The sequence below is a fragment of the Ursus maritimus genome, unplaced genomic scaffold, assembly GCF_017311325.1.
Source record: "Ursus maritimus isolate PB19 unplaced genomic scaffold, ASM1731132v1 scaffold_12, whole genome shotgun sequence".
Lineage (NCBI taxonomy): Eukaryota > Metazoa > Chordata > Mammalia > Carnivora > Ursidae > Ursus > Ursus maritimus.
The window spans coordinates 45,557,206-45,573,625 of record NW_024423564.1 but is presented as its reverse complement, the minus strand read 5'-3'; the positions used below and the strand labels follow the sequence as shown (position 1 = coordinate 45,573,625).

At 34.3% G+C, this 16,420-nt stretch overlaps 1 protein-coding gene across 1 annotated transcript in view; it reads right to left on the bottom strand.

Moving 5' to 3' along the window:
• Positions 1–16,420, bottom strand: part of NEGR1 (neuronal growth regulator 1) — an 803,476-nt gene that overhangs the window by 319,854 nt on the left and 467,202 nt on the right. Inside the window, exon 3 of the mRNA XM_008690719.1 lies at positions 15,757–15,882. Within this exon, the coding sequence (XP_008688941.1) occupies positions 15,757–15,882 (126 nt within the window). The remainder of the gene's footprint in view (positions 1–15,756; positions 15,883–16,420) is intronic.

Here is a 16,420-nt window from a genome sequence, read left to right as displayed (position 1 = left end):
ATGAAAAATATCTTTTGCACATTGAAATAAAATCATGTCACTCCCATGCTCTCGTGGCTTCCCTTTGCATTTAGAAAACAAACAAATGCAAAACAATAACAACAAAAACCCATTTTCTTACATGGCCTACAGTCTTGGGTTGATCTGACCACCCCCAGCTAACCTTCTGCAACCTCACCTGACGCTATTCTCTTCCCCTTTTTCCGGCTTGTTCCAGGCCTGCTACCTCCAGCTGTAGAAAACACACCAACTTCTCTCCTGGTGCAACGATTTGCAAATGCTGTTCTTTCTACACAGAACACACAGCACTGCCTCACGCAACAGTCTTCTTTCCTACAATTTCAAGGCTTAGTTTAAAAGATAACTTCTCAAAGATACCTTCTTGTGGTATTTGTAGTCATTATGACCTTCTCATGGTCTTCAATTAATGTGTAATTATCCCTCTTCACCTGTGTCTTCATCAAGACTGTAAACTCTTTGAAGGCAGTAGCGGTATTTTTCCCTCTTACATATGCGTACTCAACGTTTAGCCAATTGTCTGACATGTAAGTATTCAACAGATGATTTTTTTAAGAAAATAAATGTAAAATATATATTGATAATATAACCATTATATAATGACAGTTATATAAGCAATCTGTTTTTGCAAAACACATAAGCCAGACTGAACACTTGGAACATGGAATGTATTCGTACTATGACAAAATTAAGAATCTCTCTGCTTTTTAACATAGAAGAGCTATCCACAAAAATTTACCCTAGCAATAAGACTTATTGATCACTCCAGACAACCTGACCCAGTGGGAACAGCCAAGAGCTGGCTAAAAAGTCATTGGTTTTCTAGTTTCTTGCCTGTTGATCACTTTTGAGTCAGCTGCCATCTCTCTTATGTCCGAATATCTAAAAAGTGTCAACTAAGACTTTATTTTAAAGGCAAACATTCCTTTATACTTATTGCATTTTAATAAACCAATCTGTAAGTTGATTGTATACTTTAGGTTTATTATATCAAATGAATACTAATGTTTATACAACTTTCTCAAAAATCAATTAAATGCCTCACAAAAAGCCACTGGGCTTCTACTGAGTCAAACACAGAGTTGAGAAGCCATTTTATCTTTAAAGATGTGTGTTCAAAATACATAATTATTCCTTGTCATGTCACAAAAGGAAAAATGGAATATACTTCCATGAAATACCTAGTTGTAATCAACTCCACTGAGAATCTTGCTTTGAGAGTTCTCGCCTTCTCTTCAGCCGGTTCTTTTGTCCTGTAATTGAATTGAATTTGCTCCTCACCCCATTCCTTCCAGACAGCTTCTCATTTGAGGGCTCTGAAGATGTATTACACTAATATATCCTCAGAATGACAATGCTATGATGATGCATGGGTATAATACATCTTCAGAGCTGCAGCACTGTCCAGAAACAATACAGCTGCTACTGGATTAAATTCAAACCTAATGCAAAAGGAAACATTTTTAAAAATCGGCTTACAATGAAGGTGGAAAAAAAAACTAAATAAAAAAGTCATTTTAATGAATTCCATAATCCTATATATTTTATTTATTTTTTATTTTTTTAAAATCCTGTATATTTTAAAGACAAGTTTTTAAGACTTTAGTATGATTTATTATTAATTTGTAAATTTATGTAAGCATATACTTTGTAGATTTCTGAAGATTACAATGAAACATAGCCTTGGTTCGACAAAAATACACAATAATTCTAGTTTTTTAGTCTCTCAGGCAAAGTTTACACACAAAGTGTATATGCAATAAATGTTGCATTTGGCCTCTTTTGTCAGTCTGGCAAAATTAGTCTCTCAACATTTCAGAAGACATTTTCATTATGTATTATACTAGGAGACATTTCATGAATGCTGAACCTCTTCCCTTAGGACAGAATTACTTTTGTAACATTTTCATAGAGAATGAAAGTAGTGTCTTTTGATAAAAAATATTCCATAAAATTTTTGGAAATTTTAACAGTCTGAAATTGGGTTGCACAATAAACTAGGGTTAGGGAATTTATTATTAGTAGTAATAATAATAATAATAATAAACAGAAAAATAGCGCACCTTAAGTCCTGGTCTCCTGGTCAGAGTATTCTTTCTATCCTTTACCTTGGCTTTGTTTAGGTTAGGAATCATGCAGAAGTCACAGAAAGACTTGCTCTTTTATGGTGAGGGGCAACTTCTTAGGAATGTATAAATATCTGAAAGACTTTTGTTCTTTATTTTTATAGATTTTTTTTCCTATAGTAAAGTATAAAACTAAAGAAAACAAGTGTATTTCTCCTCCAATACAGAGTGTTTCCTGTCCTCTCCTCTCATGGCCTACCCAATACTTACGAAAATCTGAATATGTTATTCAAAACTTTTGTTTCTAGAAGTCATTGTGGTAGTTAGTCAGTAAAGCAATCCCTCTTAGGTCTTTGATATAGAAACAACTAAATACAAAATGACATCTCACAAGTTTAGAAATGCAATCATTATATTGCATTTATCTGATTTTTATCTCATAAGAACACTGTATTTATTGGTATTTATCATTGCCATCTTTTATTATCTGTCCTCAAACAACTTTTATCTGAAGATGAACTGTAAAAGAAATTTTAATAGTAGTAGATAAGAATTGGGAGTTCTTAATTTTGCCTGAGTATTCTTTTCAACTCTTTATCTGTAACATCTCCTTTAGATCACAGCCCTGTGATGATATTATTATTATTATTATTATTATTATTATTAATACTATTATCTCCATTTTGCAGAGAAGAAAATGAGGCACAGAGAGCTTAAGAAATTTGCTCAGTATAATACATGCAGTGAGTGGAAGAATAGGGATTTGAAACCAAGTCCTGTTTTAGCACTATGCTAACCAAGTACTACCAATTGAAAACAAGTACTAACCATGTCTTTTTTAGCACTATGCTATAGTGCCTTGTTTAACAGGAGTCTGATAATTATAAAAATGTTATTAACTTTTTCTATAACTTCTTTGGGGAATGATCTATGCACAAAGGTTATAAGGAAAATAGTTATTAGTCATTAATTTTAAGACATTAATCAGCAAATATAAATTTATTAATCACAAAGAATTTATAGTATGCTAAAATATTATATCCTTTTACAGATATTTATTGAGTGCCTCCTATGTAGACATATTGCCTGAATCACGGGTCATAAAGAGATAGAGAATAAAAAGTGTTTATCATAGTTTTATTGCTCTATAATCCAAGATTACTAAAATCATTTTAATTTTCCAGTAGTGATGATTATTTCTAATTATGGTCAAGTTAATCAAGAAAAAATAATTTTAGAACAAGGTGGGGTATAATTAAATTTCAATAGCAATATATTAATTTTGAGTGAAGAAAAATGAATAGAGTATTCTTTTACACTGGAAATCATAACTCCTCTAATAATTTATTTCAAGCCAACCACATGCTCATGTCTATAACCGTCAAAGATACTCAGGGTCTTGATTTAAAAAAAAATCATTATTAACATATTTTCTTTTTCTTACATATACTTTAGTAATACATTAGAAACAGCACTTACGTTCCAGTAGGGCTTGTTTGTGTACAAATATAGTCTTGATGGACGTGACCTTACAGTTATGGGAAATTAAACCAAATTGCATCTTCACTGACAACTGGGGTTCAAATGATTAGTACAACCTGGGTTCAAATGAACACCATGCTCTTTTCCTCATGATTGTGGTACATGAAGTTATAAAACTTTGCATGTAAACTAGTTAGCACATGTTAACCTAACATATATTAGGACAGTGCCCAGGCATACCAAGTGCTCAGTAAATAATACTTAACCTAAGTGGTAGCTGGGCTTATTTTATACATTTATTTTATACTGGTAACCTTTCTGGATCCTTATAAGATCTATTTCAATATTATGGGTGAAATTTTTATCCATGGAGTCTCATCTTAGCATGAATTAGCTGGTTACAACCAAATTAAAAGCTGCATCTTCTAAGATTATAAACAAGATTATAAACAACCCCCTAACTTGTTTAAATGTAAACATTTATGTAATACCTTTCCCCAGTACATGTAATGTGACATTGAAATCACTCTGAAAAAATACTCTAGAAAAATCTAATTCCTAAAATATAAACAGCCTGACAGGATGCAATCTTGCCATTTGCCTCAACATGGATGGATCGAGAGGGCAAAATGCTAAGTGAAATAAGTCAGAGAAAGACAAATACTGTATCATTTCATTCCTATGTGGAATTTAAGAAACAAACAGAAAAACAAAGAGACAAACAAAATAACTGCCTCTTAACTATAGAGAACACACTGATGGTTATCAGAGTGGAGGTGGGTAGGGAACTCAGATGGGTGAAATAGGTGAAGGGGATTAAAAGTACACTTATCATGATGAGCACTGAGTCATGTATAGAATTGCTGAATCACTGTATTGTACATCTGAAACTAACATAACACCGTATGTTAATTATACTTAAATTTCAAAAAAATAGATTTTAAAAATATATGTAAACATATCTATAAACCATCATTCCCAAATTCAGTCTACCAAGAGGAGACATAATCTAGATGTATATATATATATATATATATTTTTTTTTTTTTCTAATGCCCATCTCCTTCAGAAAATCAAGTTTCATAAGAAAGAAAAGATCTTTTATAAAATGCTTTGAAAAGCTTGATGGGTTCCTGTTTTCTGTTTTATAGGGGTAAGCACTTTCCTCTGAGAATAGTGGATTATTTTTTATATTGATTCATCGTATCGTCAGACTCATTGTTTAACTTTATATATATCTTAAAATAATGAAAATTTTCTTGCTTTCTGAATTCAAATAGGAGGCATTAACAGTTCTGAATACAAGTAATTCTTCATAGCCCACTGCTAACTAAACAGAAGTAGAGAGGACTCTGGAAACAAATGAAAGTTAAAATTATAAAGAAAACTCTCAGAACAAAGAGGCGCTTTTAACTGCATATATAAATTATTGGTGTGCAATCTTATGGTAAAAGTTTAACTTGCCATCATTATGTAGATTCATTCATTATATAATTATCCATTATGTAAAGCCATTATGGAAATTCACAAAAGCTCCACATAGAGTGCAACTCTACAATGGAACTAGAACCACAGCTTGTAATCTGAAGATCTGGTATTGTTGAAATGTCATCAGCATAAATTGCTGGTTTTACTAAATTTTTCTTCCTAACATTAAAGAGTAAAGTGCAGTGTCAGGATTGCAAACCTGAAAAAAGACTCCTAAAGAATTACAATGTTTGGGTGACAGGCTGCCAGCTTGCAAGGATCACTCACACAGCCTCTTCATCGTCTCACCACTGGTGTTGGGCCAGCACTCAAGTGTTTCAAAGAAGACTTACTTTCACAAAAGGGAAATGACAACAGAATCAAGAGCACTAATAGAAAGTAATACCTTTTCGTTTGTACCTATATCGACTCAAATTATTTTCAGAATTATTTTAAACAATAGATTGAATGGTATACATGGATTTTAATTAATAATTTCCAATTTTTACAGTTTTTTATTTTTTCTGATAATTAGTAATTAATATTTCTGTCTTAAGTTTGCATTTAACTCTCTTTAAAGTTTACAGAAGTTTTAATGTGCTAAGCCTGTATGTCTTACAGCTAGGAAATAAAATTTAAAAACTAAACCTCTTTTAAAATAATCTAAGGCAGGGGTCAGCAAACTTTTTCTTAAAGGAATGGACAGTAAGTTATTTAGGCTTTGTGGGCTGTATGGTTTCTACTACTCAACTCTATATTGCAGTATGATACCAGGAATAGCCAGCAATCCCTGGACCAACCGATGAAAGATTACTCCAAACTTTGCTGTGAAAGAGAGGAGAAGGCAATGGGGTCAACACTCAGAGACGAAGACCCTTTGCTCTTCTTTGCTCCCGCTTTTATTGGTCCTTGAGGATAATCACAAATCCTTATCACTGTTCCTCAAGCACGTGATGTGTGACAAGGGGTCTTACTGAAATTAGGAGGATCTGTTTACGGGACAATACGATACGCTAATCTGCGTGGTCTAGGAGTTCTGCCAAACACAGCCTAAGGGACAATGCCCACATCTCTTAGATCACAGGGCAGAGTTTGGGCTAGGAAAGTTTCGGGAAGGCAACTCCCCGTGGCATTCCCATGGCAGAGTGGTCACATAGGCCTCGGCATTCCAAAAGCCTAAGCCCTTCTCCGAAACCTTCTCTGCGTTCAGCGGCCTGTGTGTTAACATTTTCGCAAGCCAGCTATTATGGCTGATTTCATGCTCTACATTAACCCCAACAGTATGAGAAAGCAGTCATAGGGCTATATGTAAAGTTGTGAGCATGGCTATGCTCCAACAACAACAACAATTAAAACTTCATTTACAGAAATAAACAGTAAGCCAGCTAGCCCACAGGCCTTAGGTTGCTAACCCATGACCTAACGAATACTGACTTTGTTCATCCTGAAATGGCTCTCATTTGGCAATCTCAGGATCCTTAAAATCTCTTAATTTGCCAATATCTATTATACTCTTAATGCACAGTTTATGCTTTTATTTTATAGCTGGGCTCAGTCTATAGCAATACTTATGGGGAGCGTGGAAAACACTGCTTTTTAGCTTTCAAAGGCTCTACACTTTAATCCACAAGATTTCCAAATATTGCCTTATGACCATTTTAAGGCTACTTGAATGTTAAATAAATGCATGTTTTGTTAAACTCAGTATTCCACCCCAAGCAGAAACGTCCTCAAGAAAAAAGGTAAAATCAAGACATTCTCAGATGAAGACTACTGTAAAAGAATTTGTCTCCAGTGGGCCTACCACAAAAGAATGTGAACAAAGTTTTCTAAATAGACAAGAGTAGGAGTAAAAGAATAGATAAATACAAAATACTTCCCTTCTTGAGTTTTCTAATACACATTTCACAGTTGAAACAAAAACTATACCATTATCTGAGGTAGTTCTCATGTATGTAGAAAAAAACCCTCAAGATTATTATACTAAAAAAGCAGGAGAACAAATGGAGGTAGAGTTTCTTTACTTCAGTGGAACTAGTAAAATGTGGATTCCTATAGAATAGGATAAGTTATGCTTATATGATGTAAATCTATGTAAAGAAACACAGTCAAAAATACTACAGATAAAACAAAGGGTAATTCAAAAAAATGCGCAAGTAACCTATAGAAAGGCAGGAAAAAGAAAACAGAGAAAACTAGAAGGAACAAATAGAAAACAACAACAAAAATAAGATGCTAGCATAAGCCCTAACAAATCAATAATTAAAATAAATGTAATGGTCTAAATACACCAAGCAAAATATAGAGATTGTCAGAGTAGATTTTTTTTAAAAGTGTCTTATCTATAAGCTGTCTACAAACAACTCACTTAAAATATAATATAACAAAATATAATAAAAGTAAAAGAATAGAAAGGAAAAAGAAAGAGAATTGTTTACAGTAGCTTTATTTGTTATAGCCAAAAATTAAAAACAATGAAAATATGCTATAATATGTTTATGGTTAAACAAATTGTGGTATATTCATATTACTAGGTATGACTCAGCAATAAAAAGGAACAAAGTATTGATAGATGCTAAAACTTGGATAAATCTCACGAGTATTATGTTGAGTAAAAAGGCCAATGTCAGACGCTCACTCATTGGATAATTCTATTTACATATATTCTTTTAATGACAGTATTATAGAGAAGAAGAGATTAGAAACAGATTGTCAGGGATTAGGGATGGTAGATGGAGAAGGAGTAGATGTGAGTTCAAAGGGTTAGCATAAGATAAATCTTTGTGCTGAGGGAACAGTTCTGTACCTTGATTGTGGTGGTGGCTCCATGAATCAACTCATACGATAAAATGATATAGAACCAGAAACCTCGGTGGCTTAGTCAGTTAAGCAGCTGCCTTAGTCTCAGGTCATGATTCCAGGGTCCTGGGATTGGGTCCCGCATCGGGGTCCCTGTTCAGTGGGGACTCTGCTTCTCTCTCTTCCCCTTCCCCTCCCCCTGCTCGTTCTCTCTTTCTCTCTCTCTCGCAAAAATAAATAAACAAAATCTTTAAAAAATGATATAGAACCATATGCATATATTGCACTAATGTCCATTTGTTTTGGTGTCAGATTACAGTTACATATGATGTAACCAACCAATTAGAGAAATTGGGTGAAAGATACATGGAAGCTCTCTCTACTAACTTTGTAACTTCCTATGAGCTTATAACATTTTCAAAGTAAAAAGTTAAAAAAAAAAAATCATGTTTGTTTGGGGTAATTTATGTAAATACTCTTGAGTGCCATGTTAATTTATACAATGAGGATAATAATATCCACTTCACAGTTTAGTTTTGAGGCTTAAATGGGACATGTATGTGCAAGTACATTCCACTTTGTATATAGACAGTAATGGATAAATATTAGTGGAACCCTGCCAGCTAAAGTTACTTTCATGCAAGCTGCTCTTTATATGTTAATGTGGTTAAGATTCAGAACCCAATTAATGTGGTGGGGGAGTTTCCCATATCAATAAGCAACTGTCCAACACCAGCTGGGTGTCCTACAATTCAACTCAGTTCTGACACTACATAGAGATAGCATCGGATTGCACTGGTTAAAAGCTCAGTTCCACAAGACTGCCCTCCTCCCTTATTTCAGATGCCAGGAGCAAGTCTAGGTTGTCACCTATGCTTGTGATCAACTGGCTATAGATTAGAGGTTCTAACAATCCCCTCCTTGGGTTCAATTAATTTGCTAGAACAGCTCAGAGAACTCAGAGAAATATTTTACTTACTAGATTACCGATTTATTTTAAAAGGCTATAACTCAGGAACAGCCGGATGGAAGAGATGGATGGGGCAAAGTATGAGGAAAGGGTGAGGAGCTTCAATGCCCTCTCAGAGTGTGCCACTCTCCCCAAATCTCTACTTGTTTACCAACACAGAAGCTCTCTGAACTCTGTCTTTTTGGGGCTTTATGGAGGCTTCATTACATACACACAATTGATTGATTCACTGGCCATTGGTGGATGATTCAACCTCTAGCCCCTCTATCTTCCCCAGTGGTCTGGGTGGGTGAGATTAAAAATTCCAACTCTGTGTTCTCATGGTTGGTTCTCCTGGCAACTCCAGTCCCATCCTTTGGTGTGTCTCCAAAGTCGCCTCTTGAACATAACAAAAGATACCTTTGCTGGTTTCATCACAGGAAATTCCAAGGGTTTTAGGAGCTCTGTGCAAGAAGTGGGACAAAGGCCAAATATATATTTCTTATGGTAAATCACAATATCATAAAGGTGCAGCCATACTAAGACTATAAGGAAAACAAAAGGCTGATTTATATTTAAGGGTATGTGTGTCTCTATATCAGGGGGAAGGCGTGGGGGGATATAAGAAAAGAAATACTTCCTTGTGTCATTACCCTGTTATCACTTTAAATTTTAATTTCTAGTTCTAACTATGTGGGAAGCAAGGACAGATGGCAGCATCCATTAAGTCTGCAATATTTATGGCCACCCTACTTTGTACCAGGCCCTATGCTAAGCCAAGGATTACAAAGATGAACAGTTTCTGGGCAGAAGGAATTCCCTGTTCCCTGAGGCCATAGACAAATATGACCAAGGACTACAATTTAGAGAATTAGGTCCACACAAATGGTGGTACAAGGGGCTATGCAACTATGGAAGAAGAAGCACCCACTTGTTCCTGGGTTGCTCAGGAACAATTTTGTAAAAAGTTGAAAGATGAGTAGGAGTTTGTCATTAGTATCAAGGGAGAAAAAATATTCCTAATAGAAGAAATAACATGCATAAAAGTAGAGAAACCAAATTTCTGCTTTGACTAACTGAATGCATAGTTTTATTGCAATGTCAAAATTCGTCACTTATTTGCTGTTTAATTCTCCACAACTGGGTTTCTGGTCCATTATGTCACTGAATTGCCACAATGGTCACCAAACTACCTAACCTAAAAGTAACTGCTTGGGTCTTATCTTACTTGACCTGACTGACATTGTTTACCACTCACCGTTCCAGAAAAACTTTTCCTCTTTTGGTCTCTTTGAAATCATGTTTTTTGGTTTTATTCCTATATCTCTGACCACTTGTTTGTGGTCTCCTTTAAAAAGGCTCAATAATTGTTGATACAAACAAAAGTGTCAAGGGATTGATGTCAGAAAAGAATAATTTGAGTTTGTGGACAGGATGGAGTCAATAGAGGGAAAGAGGTTGAAGATGCAGGGAGAGAGGGGATATTTAATGGAATAAGGAACTACAAATGGGAAGGGATGAATGGAATCCAGAACATACCAGCACAAAGGGACATAACTGAACAGTCTTTATTTTGAGTTAGGCAAGAGCCTTAACTTCTATGGATAATTAGGGTGATATATTCCATCAAACAGAACTAAGCCTATGTAAATTAGACAAAAAGGGGTTTAAGACATACAACCCAGTGTTTATGATCATATTTTAGCTCCCGATCCAAAAGAATATCTTTGCCAGCTGATAAACACCAGCAGAGTAGAGTGAGAACATGTCTGGGGATTCCAGATTATCAAGGTATAAAAATGAACTAGAAAGCAAAGATTAAGACAAGCAGCAATGAATAATAAGTGGAAATTTCATAGAGGCTTTCAAAATGCCTCCATATTTGTTATCTGTCTCTAATCTATTATTATTATATTTTGTATTTTTTTTGGTAATTTTTTTTGTAATCTATTATTTTAAAACTTATCGGTTAGATTTTCCTATTTTTTTCCCTGACTGGTTTAGATTTATTAATGCAATGATATATGATTAAGAACTTTATTTTGAATATAAAGATATTCAAAATCAGATGCCTTGTATAAATTTGTCAATGTTCTCTAGAAGTTTTAAGTTGCTTTTAGCTTTATGATACCCTCATTTGAGAGCAGCTATGAATTGCATTCAAGAGTTGCAAGTAAGCCCTTCAATTTTAGAAACAAGGTTTGAGATTCCATTTGATCAAAATTTTAAATACATATCAGTAGTAAATTAATAGCTACTATTACGGGATATTTACTGTAAGTCATGGATTCTGTTCAAAGCTCTATACTATTCCATTTAATACTCATAACAATTCTGAAATGGGGACAATTAGTATCACTATTTTATATTTAAAATTTAAAGAAGTTAACAATTTTGTCTAAGATCTTACAGTTTATAAGATGAATCTCTGGGTCTCACACCAAATTCTGACTGATATAAAGTTCATAATCTTAATCGCTGTACTACACTGGCACCATCTAATGCCTAAGAAATTACCGGTAGGTTTACATCAAAAACTAGGGATGTACTGTATGGTGACTAACATAATATAATGAAAAAAAAATTATTATTAAAAAAAATAAAATAGAACAGGCCAAAAAAAAAAAAAAAGGCCAAAAAAAAAAAAAAAGGCCAAAAAAAAAAAAAAAGGCCAAAAAAAAAAAAAAAGGCCAAAAAAAAAAAAAAAGGCCAAAAAAAAAAAAAAAGAAATTACCGGTAGGAATGAAGGGAATCATGTACCTTATAGTATGAATTTTGAGATAACCTTGAAAATTTTCTAAGTATATATGAAATCAGTCATAGATTAGGTAAAAGAGTAGTATCTTTTGTAAATACAGATGTATGAACTTATCTAAATTCTCAGGATAGAAAAACTGCCTCCTTATATTTTGCTTGCTATAAATATTTTTTACTACTAATTCTAAAATCACCCTCTGTAGGTCACAGGCCCTATTTCCAGGATTGCTGTTAGATAAAACAAACAAAATAGGATTAATCCTTTGCATAAAATTATTTAAGTTCTTTTCATTAACAGGATATCATAGAAAGTAGTCTAGATGTCTGAGTTTCTGATAATTTTACTATAAAGTAGATCGACAGAGTTATATATTTTAAACCAATGTATGATTATCATAACCGCAAGTAAACAGTATCCAATCACTGAAGTAATGTAAAATGGTTGATTCCAGAGATAGGGCAGCTAAAATACAAGATGAAGCTGGCATATTTTGTCATGCCAGAAAGTACGAAAGGCTAAAACAACAACAACAACAAAAAAAACCAATGGGATCATATCACAAGGACACAGGAATCAGAATCAAGTGACTTCTACTCACCAAATAAGAACAAATTTGAGCATCAAAATAACTAAAGACAATATGAATTATAGACAGGTTTAAAAAGTTGGGAATCCATGAGCTTGTGCCACAATAAATATAGAAAGAGAAAGAAAGAAAAAGAAAGAAAGAAAGAAAGAAAGAAAGAAAGAAAGAAAGAAAGAAAGGTTGTTGTTTATACCAGAATGCCTCGTGCTAACTGGTAAAAGTAGGATTGCTCAAGCTAGAAAAATCATCACTTTGCAATCATCAGAGTAAAGATTAGTTCACAAAAGAATCACTGATAATGCAAAATCTGAGGGAAGGTTAACAAGTAACAGACATTTGCATTTAATGTTTTTAAAATCTCTCCCTATTGCTTATTGGTAGCATGGGAAAGGAAAAAACAAAAGGAGCTATACAATGCAGAAACCAGACACCTTGATTAGGTAATCAAAATTAACATCACAAATGGGGGACAGACGGATATCCTGTGCCTCTGGGTATCATCCCCTGAGAGGTCTACAACTTCACTTATTTAGTCCCAGATGGGCATAACCAGAAGCTAATCATGAGGAAACATGAGTCAAACCCCAAATGAGAAACATTCTATTAAGAAAAGTGGGGGTGGCATACGCATTGTTGAAAATATCAATGTTTGGAAATGACAAGAAAGACCAAGGAATTAGACCCTAGAATAAAGACGAGGAAAGTGATGTGACAACCATATAGGATACTTAGATGTTGTACGAGACGGGGGCGGGGGAAAAACTATAGAGGACGCTGTTCCATCAATTGACAAAATTGGCATATGAATAGTAATGGGGCAAAAGTATGATACCTATGTTAAATGCAAACAAGCTGAAAAAGGCACTGTGGTTATATATAAAAGAATGTCCTTATTCTTCAGAAATGCACACTGACATAATTAGGAAGAAAAGGGCACGATATATGCAGATTGTTCTCAAATGATGCAATGAAAAAATATATAAATTTCCACATACTCTACACACAGCAAATGTTGAAGCAAATGGGAAAAATGATGGACAAAACCGAGTGAAGGATGTAGGACAGAGTTTGTATTATTTCTCTACCAATTTTTACATGAATTTGAAATTAATTCCTAAATACAGAATAGAAAATACAAAAAGAAAGAAATCATCAGCATAGGTAAACTCTAAGGAAGCTAATATATCCAGAAACTTCTCAAGAAAGATGTTTTTGCAGAAGGTACGCTAAGTGGTTTGAACTAGCAAGTAGAGAGACACCTCCAGTTAGTTCAGACCATGTTTGTGGTATCCTTGAACCCACAACCTAATTTTTTTTTGTGGATTAGGGAGAAGCTCTGTGGGGCTATCATCCTGCGACCAGACATTTTTAAATTTATTTTTAAAACTGATATAGACCATGAATGAGTCAGCAAAAATTCACAAAAGTACTGGTTAAGAAAAAATCTAAACAAATCGCACATGTACAAAAACTAGCCATTATTTCTAGTACCGACAGGGAGTATATCTGGATTCGTTTCTAACACTCTCTACTGTTTATTTGGTGACCACTATTTTGAGCCACATTTTCTTTTGTGATACAGCAAAAGACGAGAGTACGGCAAAATGTGGCTATTTTTTAGGTAAAATATAGACAGATCAATGAAATTTATAATGTGGCTTTCAAATATAAACATGTAAATGGAAGAAATTTAATAGAATTATCAGACATGTTACTTAAAGCAGAAACTCCACAGGGCTCTGCATTTGAATACAGATCATTAACAAATTATAATTTGAAATTATTGGAAGCATTTATAAATATATCAGCCATGTCTAGCTATTCATTGGATAACAGTTAATATTTATGCTAATTTTACTCATTTGCTCTGTATGGCAGGATCAGAAAAATAAATCCATGCACAGTTTAACTTATAAACCCAATCTGTCTTCTTTCAGCTTCATGATGTTATCCATTATCATTATTCTAATAACTTCACTAACCAACATTCACGCTATTTAATTAAACCAAAATGTATCCAAGCACTTAAAAAAGAAGAATATGCATAATAAGCACTGCAAAGCAGGAGAGTTCAGTCCAAAATATTCATCTTAAATTATATGAAGATGGAGATTATGTGCTTCATTCTTACAAAAATTATATTGCCATATCAGATTTAAATCCCTGGAAAGATGATTAAGAATCAGCCGTATATTTGCGTATCACCTTATACTTTTTAAAGCGCATTTACGCTTATTATCTTTTTTGAGTCTCACAATAGCTAGGGATTTTTATTATTCGATTTTGGAAAGCAGACAACGAGGTGAGGGTAACTGAGGCCCTGAGATTTGCAGGATTGGCTGAACTGATGTATAAGGACCTTGAGATAAAAGCAGGGGTATCCCAAGCGAGTCCTTGTCTCCCTTAGACCTCGCGGAGAGTCCTGCCACAAATTCAGTGCTCATATCCTGGTTTTACGATCCCGTAGCTGCTCTAAGGAGGGAAGTATTGGCAGTCAAGAGCCCACTCATGCTTCAGCAATATTATAGGGGCCATAATGCATACTATATAAGTGTATACTGCTGTTATATTGATTTTTTTCTCACATTAATAGCAATACTTAGCATGTGATGGAAGTATCATTAGACCTCCTGCATAAATGAGGAAACTGAAAGACGCTTAAGGATAAGTGATATTAAAGAAACCATTAGCAGATAAAAAGGATGTGGAAATTGTACTCTTTCTACACCTACATAAAGGGTGTCTTTCTGATTTCTTTAAAAGCAATTTCATCACACTAGCCTTGTTAGAGCTGTTTCCACCAAAACTACAAAACAAAGTCAAATTTCACTTACTGGAAAGATGTGGGATCCTATTCATTAAAAGGAACACTGTTACTTCCAGGGTACAAGTCAAAGCTAGAGAGTTCAAATATTTCAACCTGACACAAAGTGGTGATTCTGTGAAGAGTGGCTGTGAAAAGTCTTGTTTTGAGGATGATTATCCCCAACTTCCTAAAGTTGACGTAATCTCTTTAGGAGCATGCGCACTGTGGCGGAACCATGAGAAGCCCTTAAAAATGGTATATCCTTTCATGTCACCTAGCTATGTGATCTTGTACAAGTAACTTAAAGTCTTGGGTTTGTAGGTCCCTCATCAGTTAAAATTTAATTCTAACTGCCAAATCCTTGATTCTGAACTGCATTTTGAAATTAGAGCTCGCAACCCCGTAATTTGTATAATTTCATTCTCTCTTGATTACCTTAGCAGTTCATGCTGGCCTATTAACATGTGAATGACGATGGAATAAAAGCCTTACACATTTAAATGAAGATATTTCTCTTGTGATATTTCCTCAAATGCTTTTTGTCTATTGATTTGTGATTATCCAGTATACTAAAATGAAAATAACCTTGACTAAGAATCCAGAGACATAGATTCTATTCTGGGCTCTGACAGAAACTGTTCATTTATTTAACTTTTGTGAACTACAGTGCCTTCAGTTATAAAGATTAAGTATAAAAATAAGCATCCCGCTTACCTCATGAGAAACATGTAAAAAATATAAGTAGACTCTTAGGTTCTGAACAAGTGAGGTTACAGGAAAATACTGAACAGCAGCACAAACAACACTGATATATCTCTGCTTTACCTGATGGGGAGATGTGCCGCCAAGAAATGGAAGGCTCTGGTTTCCCAGTGGCCAAGCAAGTAAGGGTGACATTGGTTCCTTCATTGATGGTCATATCACTTGAGATGTCATATATCTTCGGAGGAACTGAAATGACAAAACATGTAGTGGTCAGAAAAACACATAAAACTTCTGTTGAACTACATACGATCAACTTCATGATATTATACAATAAGGCTCTAGTGGTGAAATGTACTCACGACTCATGGTCACCACTCAAAAGATTCTCGAGATCCTCAGGACTTTCCTAGAGTTTTCTGCTCATTGGTTGGTTTTATTTTTCTCTAATGTTTAGATACTAAGTACTTCAAGATAAATGGAATGTTTAATAACCAAAAATCTGAATATTACTTAAATTAAAATTTTATTGTTCATGCTTATAATAAGTCAACTAGAATGTAGCCACTCTGTTCCATCTATGTATCTTCATTAAATGATGGTTTTCTTGTGGAGATGATTTAATAAAAATGGAAATCTGGAAGAAACTTAAAAGAGTAGAACAGTTATGCCTACATGCTGTTTTAAGAGCTCAGTGAGGTCAAACATGTGTAGGATTAGGAGGTATGATTTCAGAGTTACAAGGGCATTTGCAACCTCAGTTTTCTATCTGCCAGATAGTAGGGCT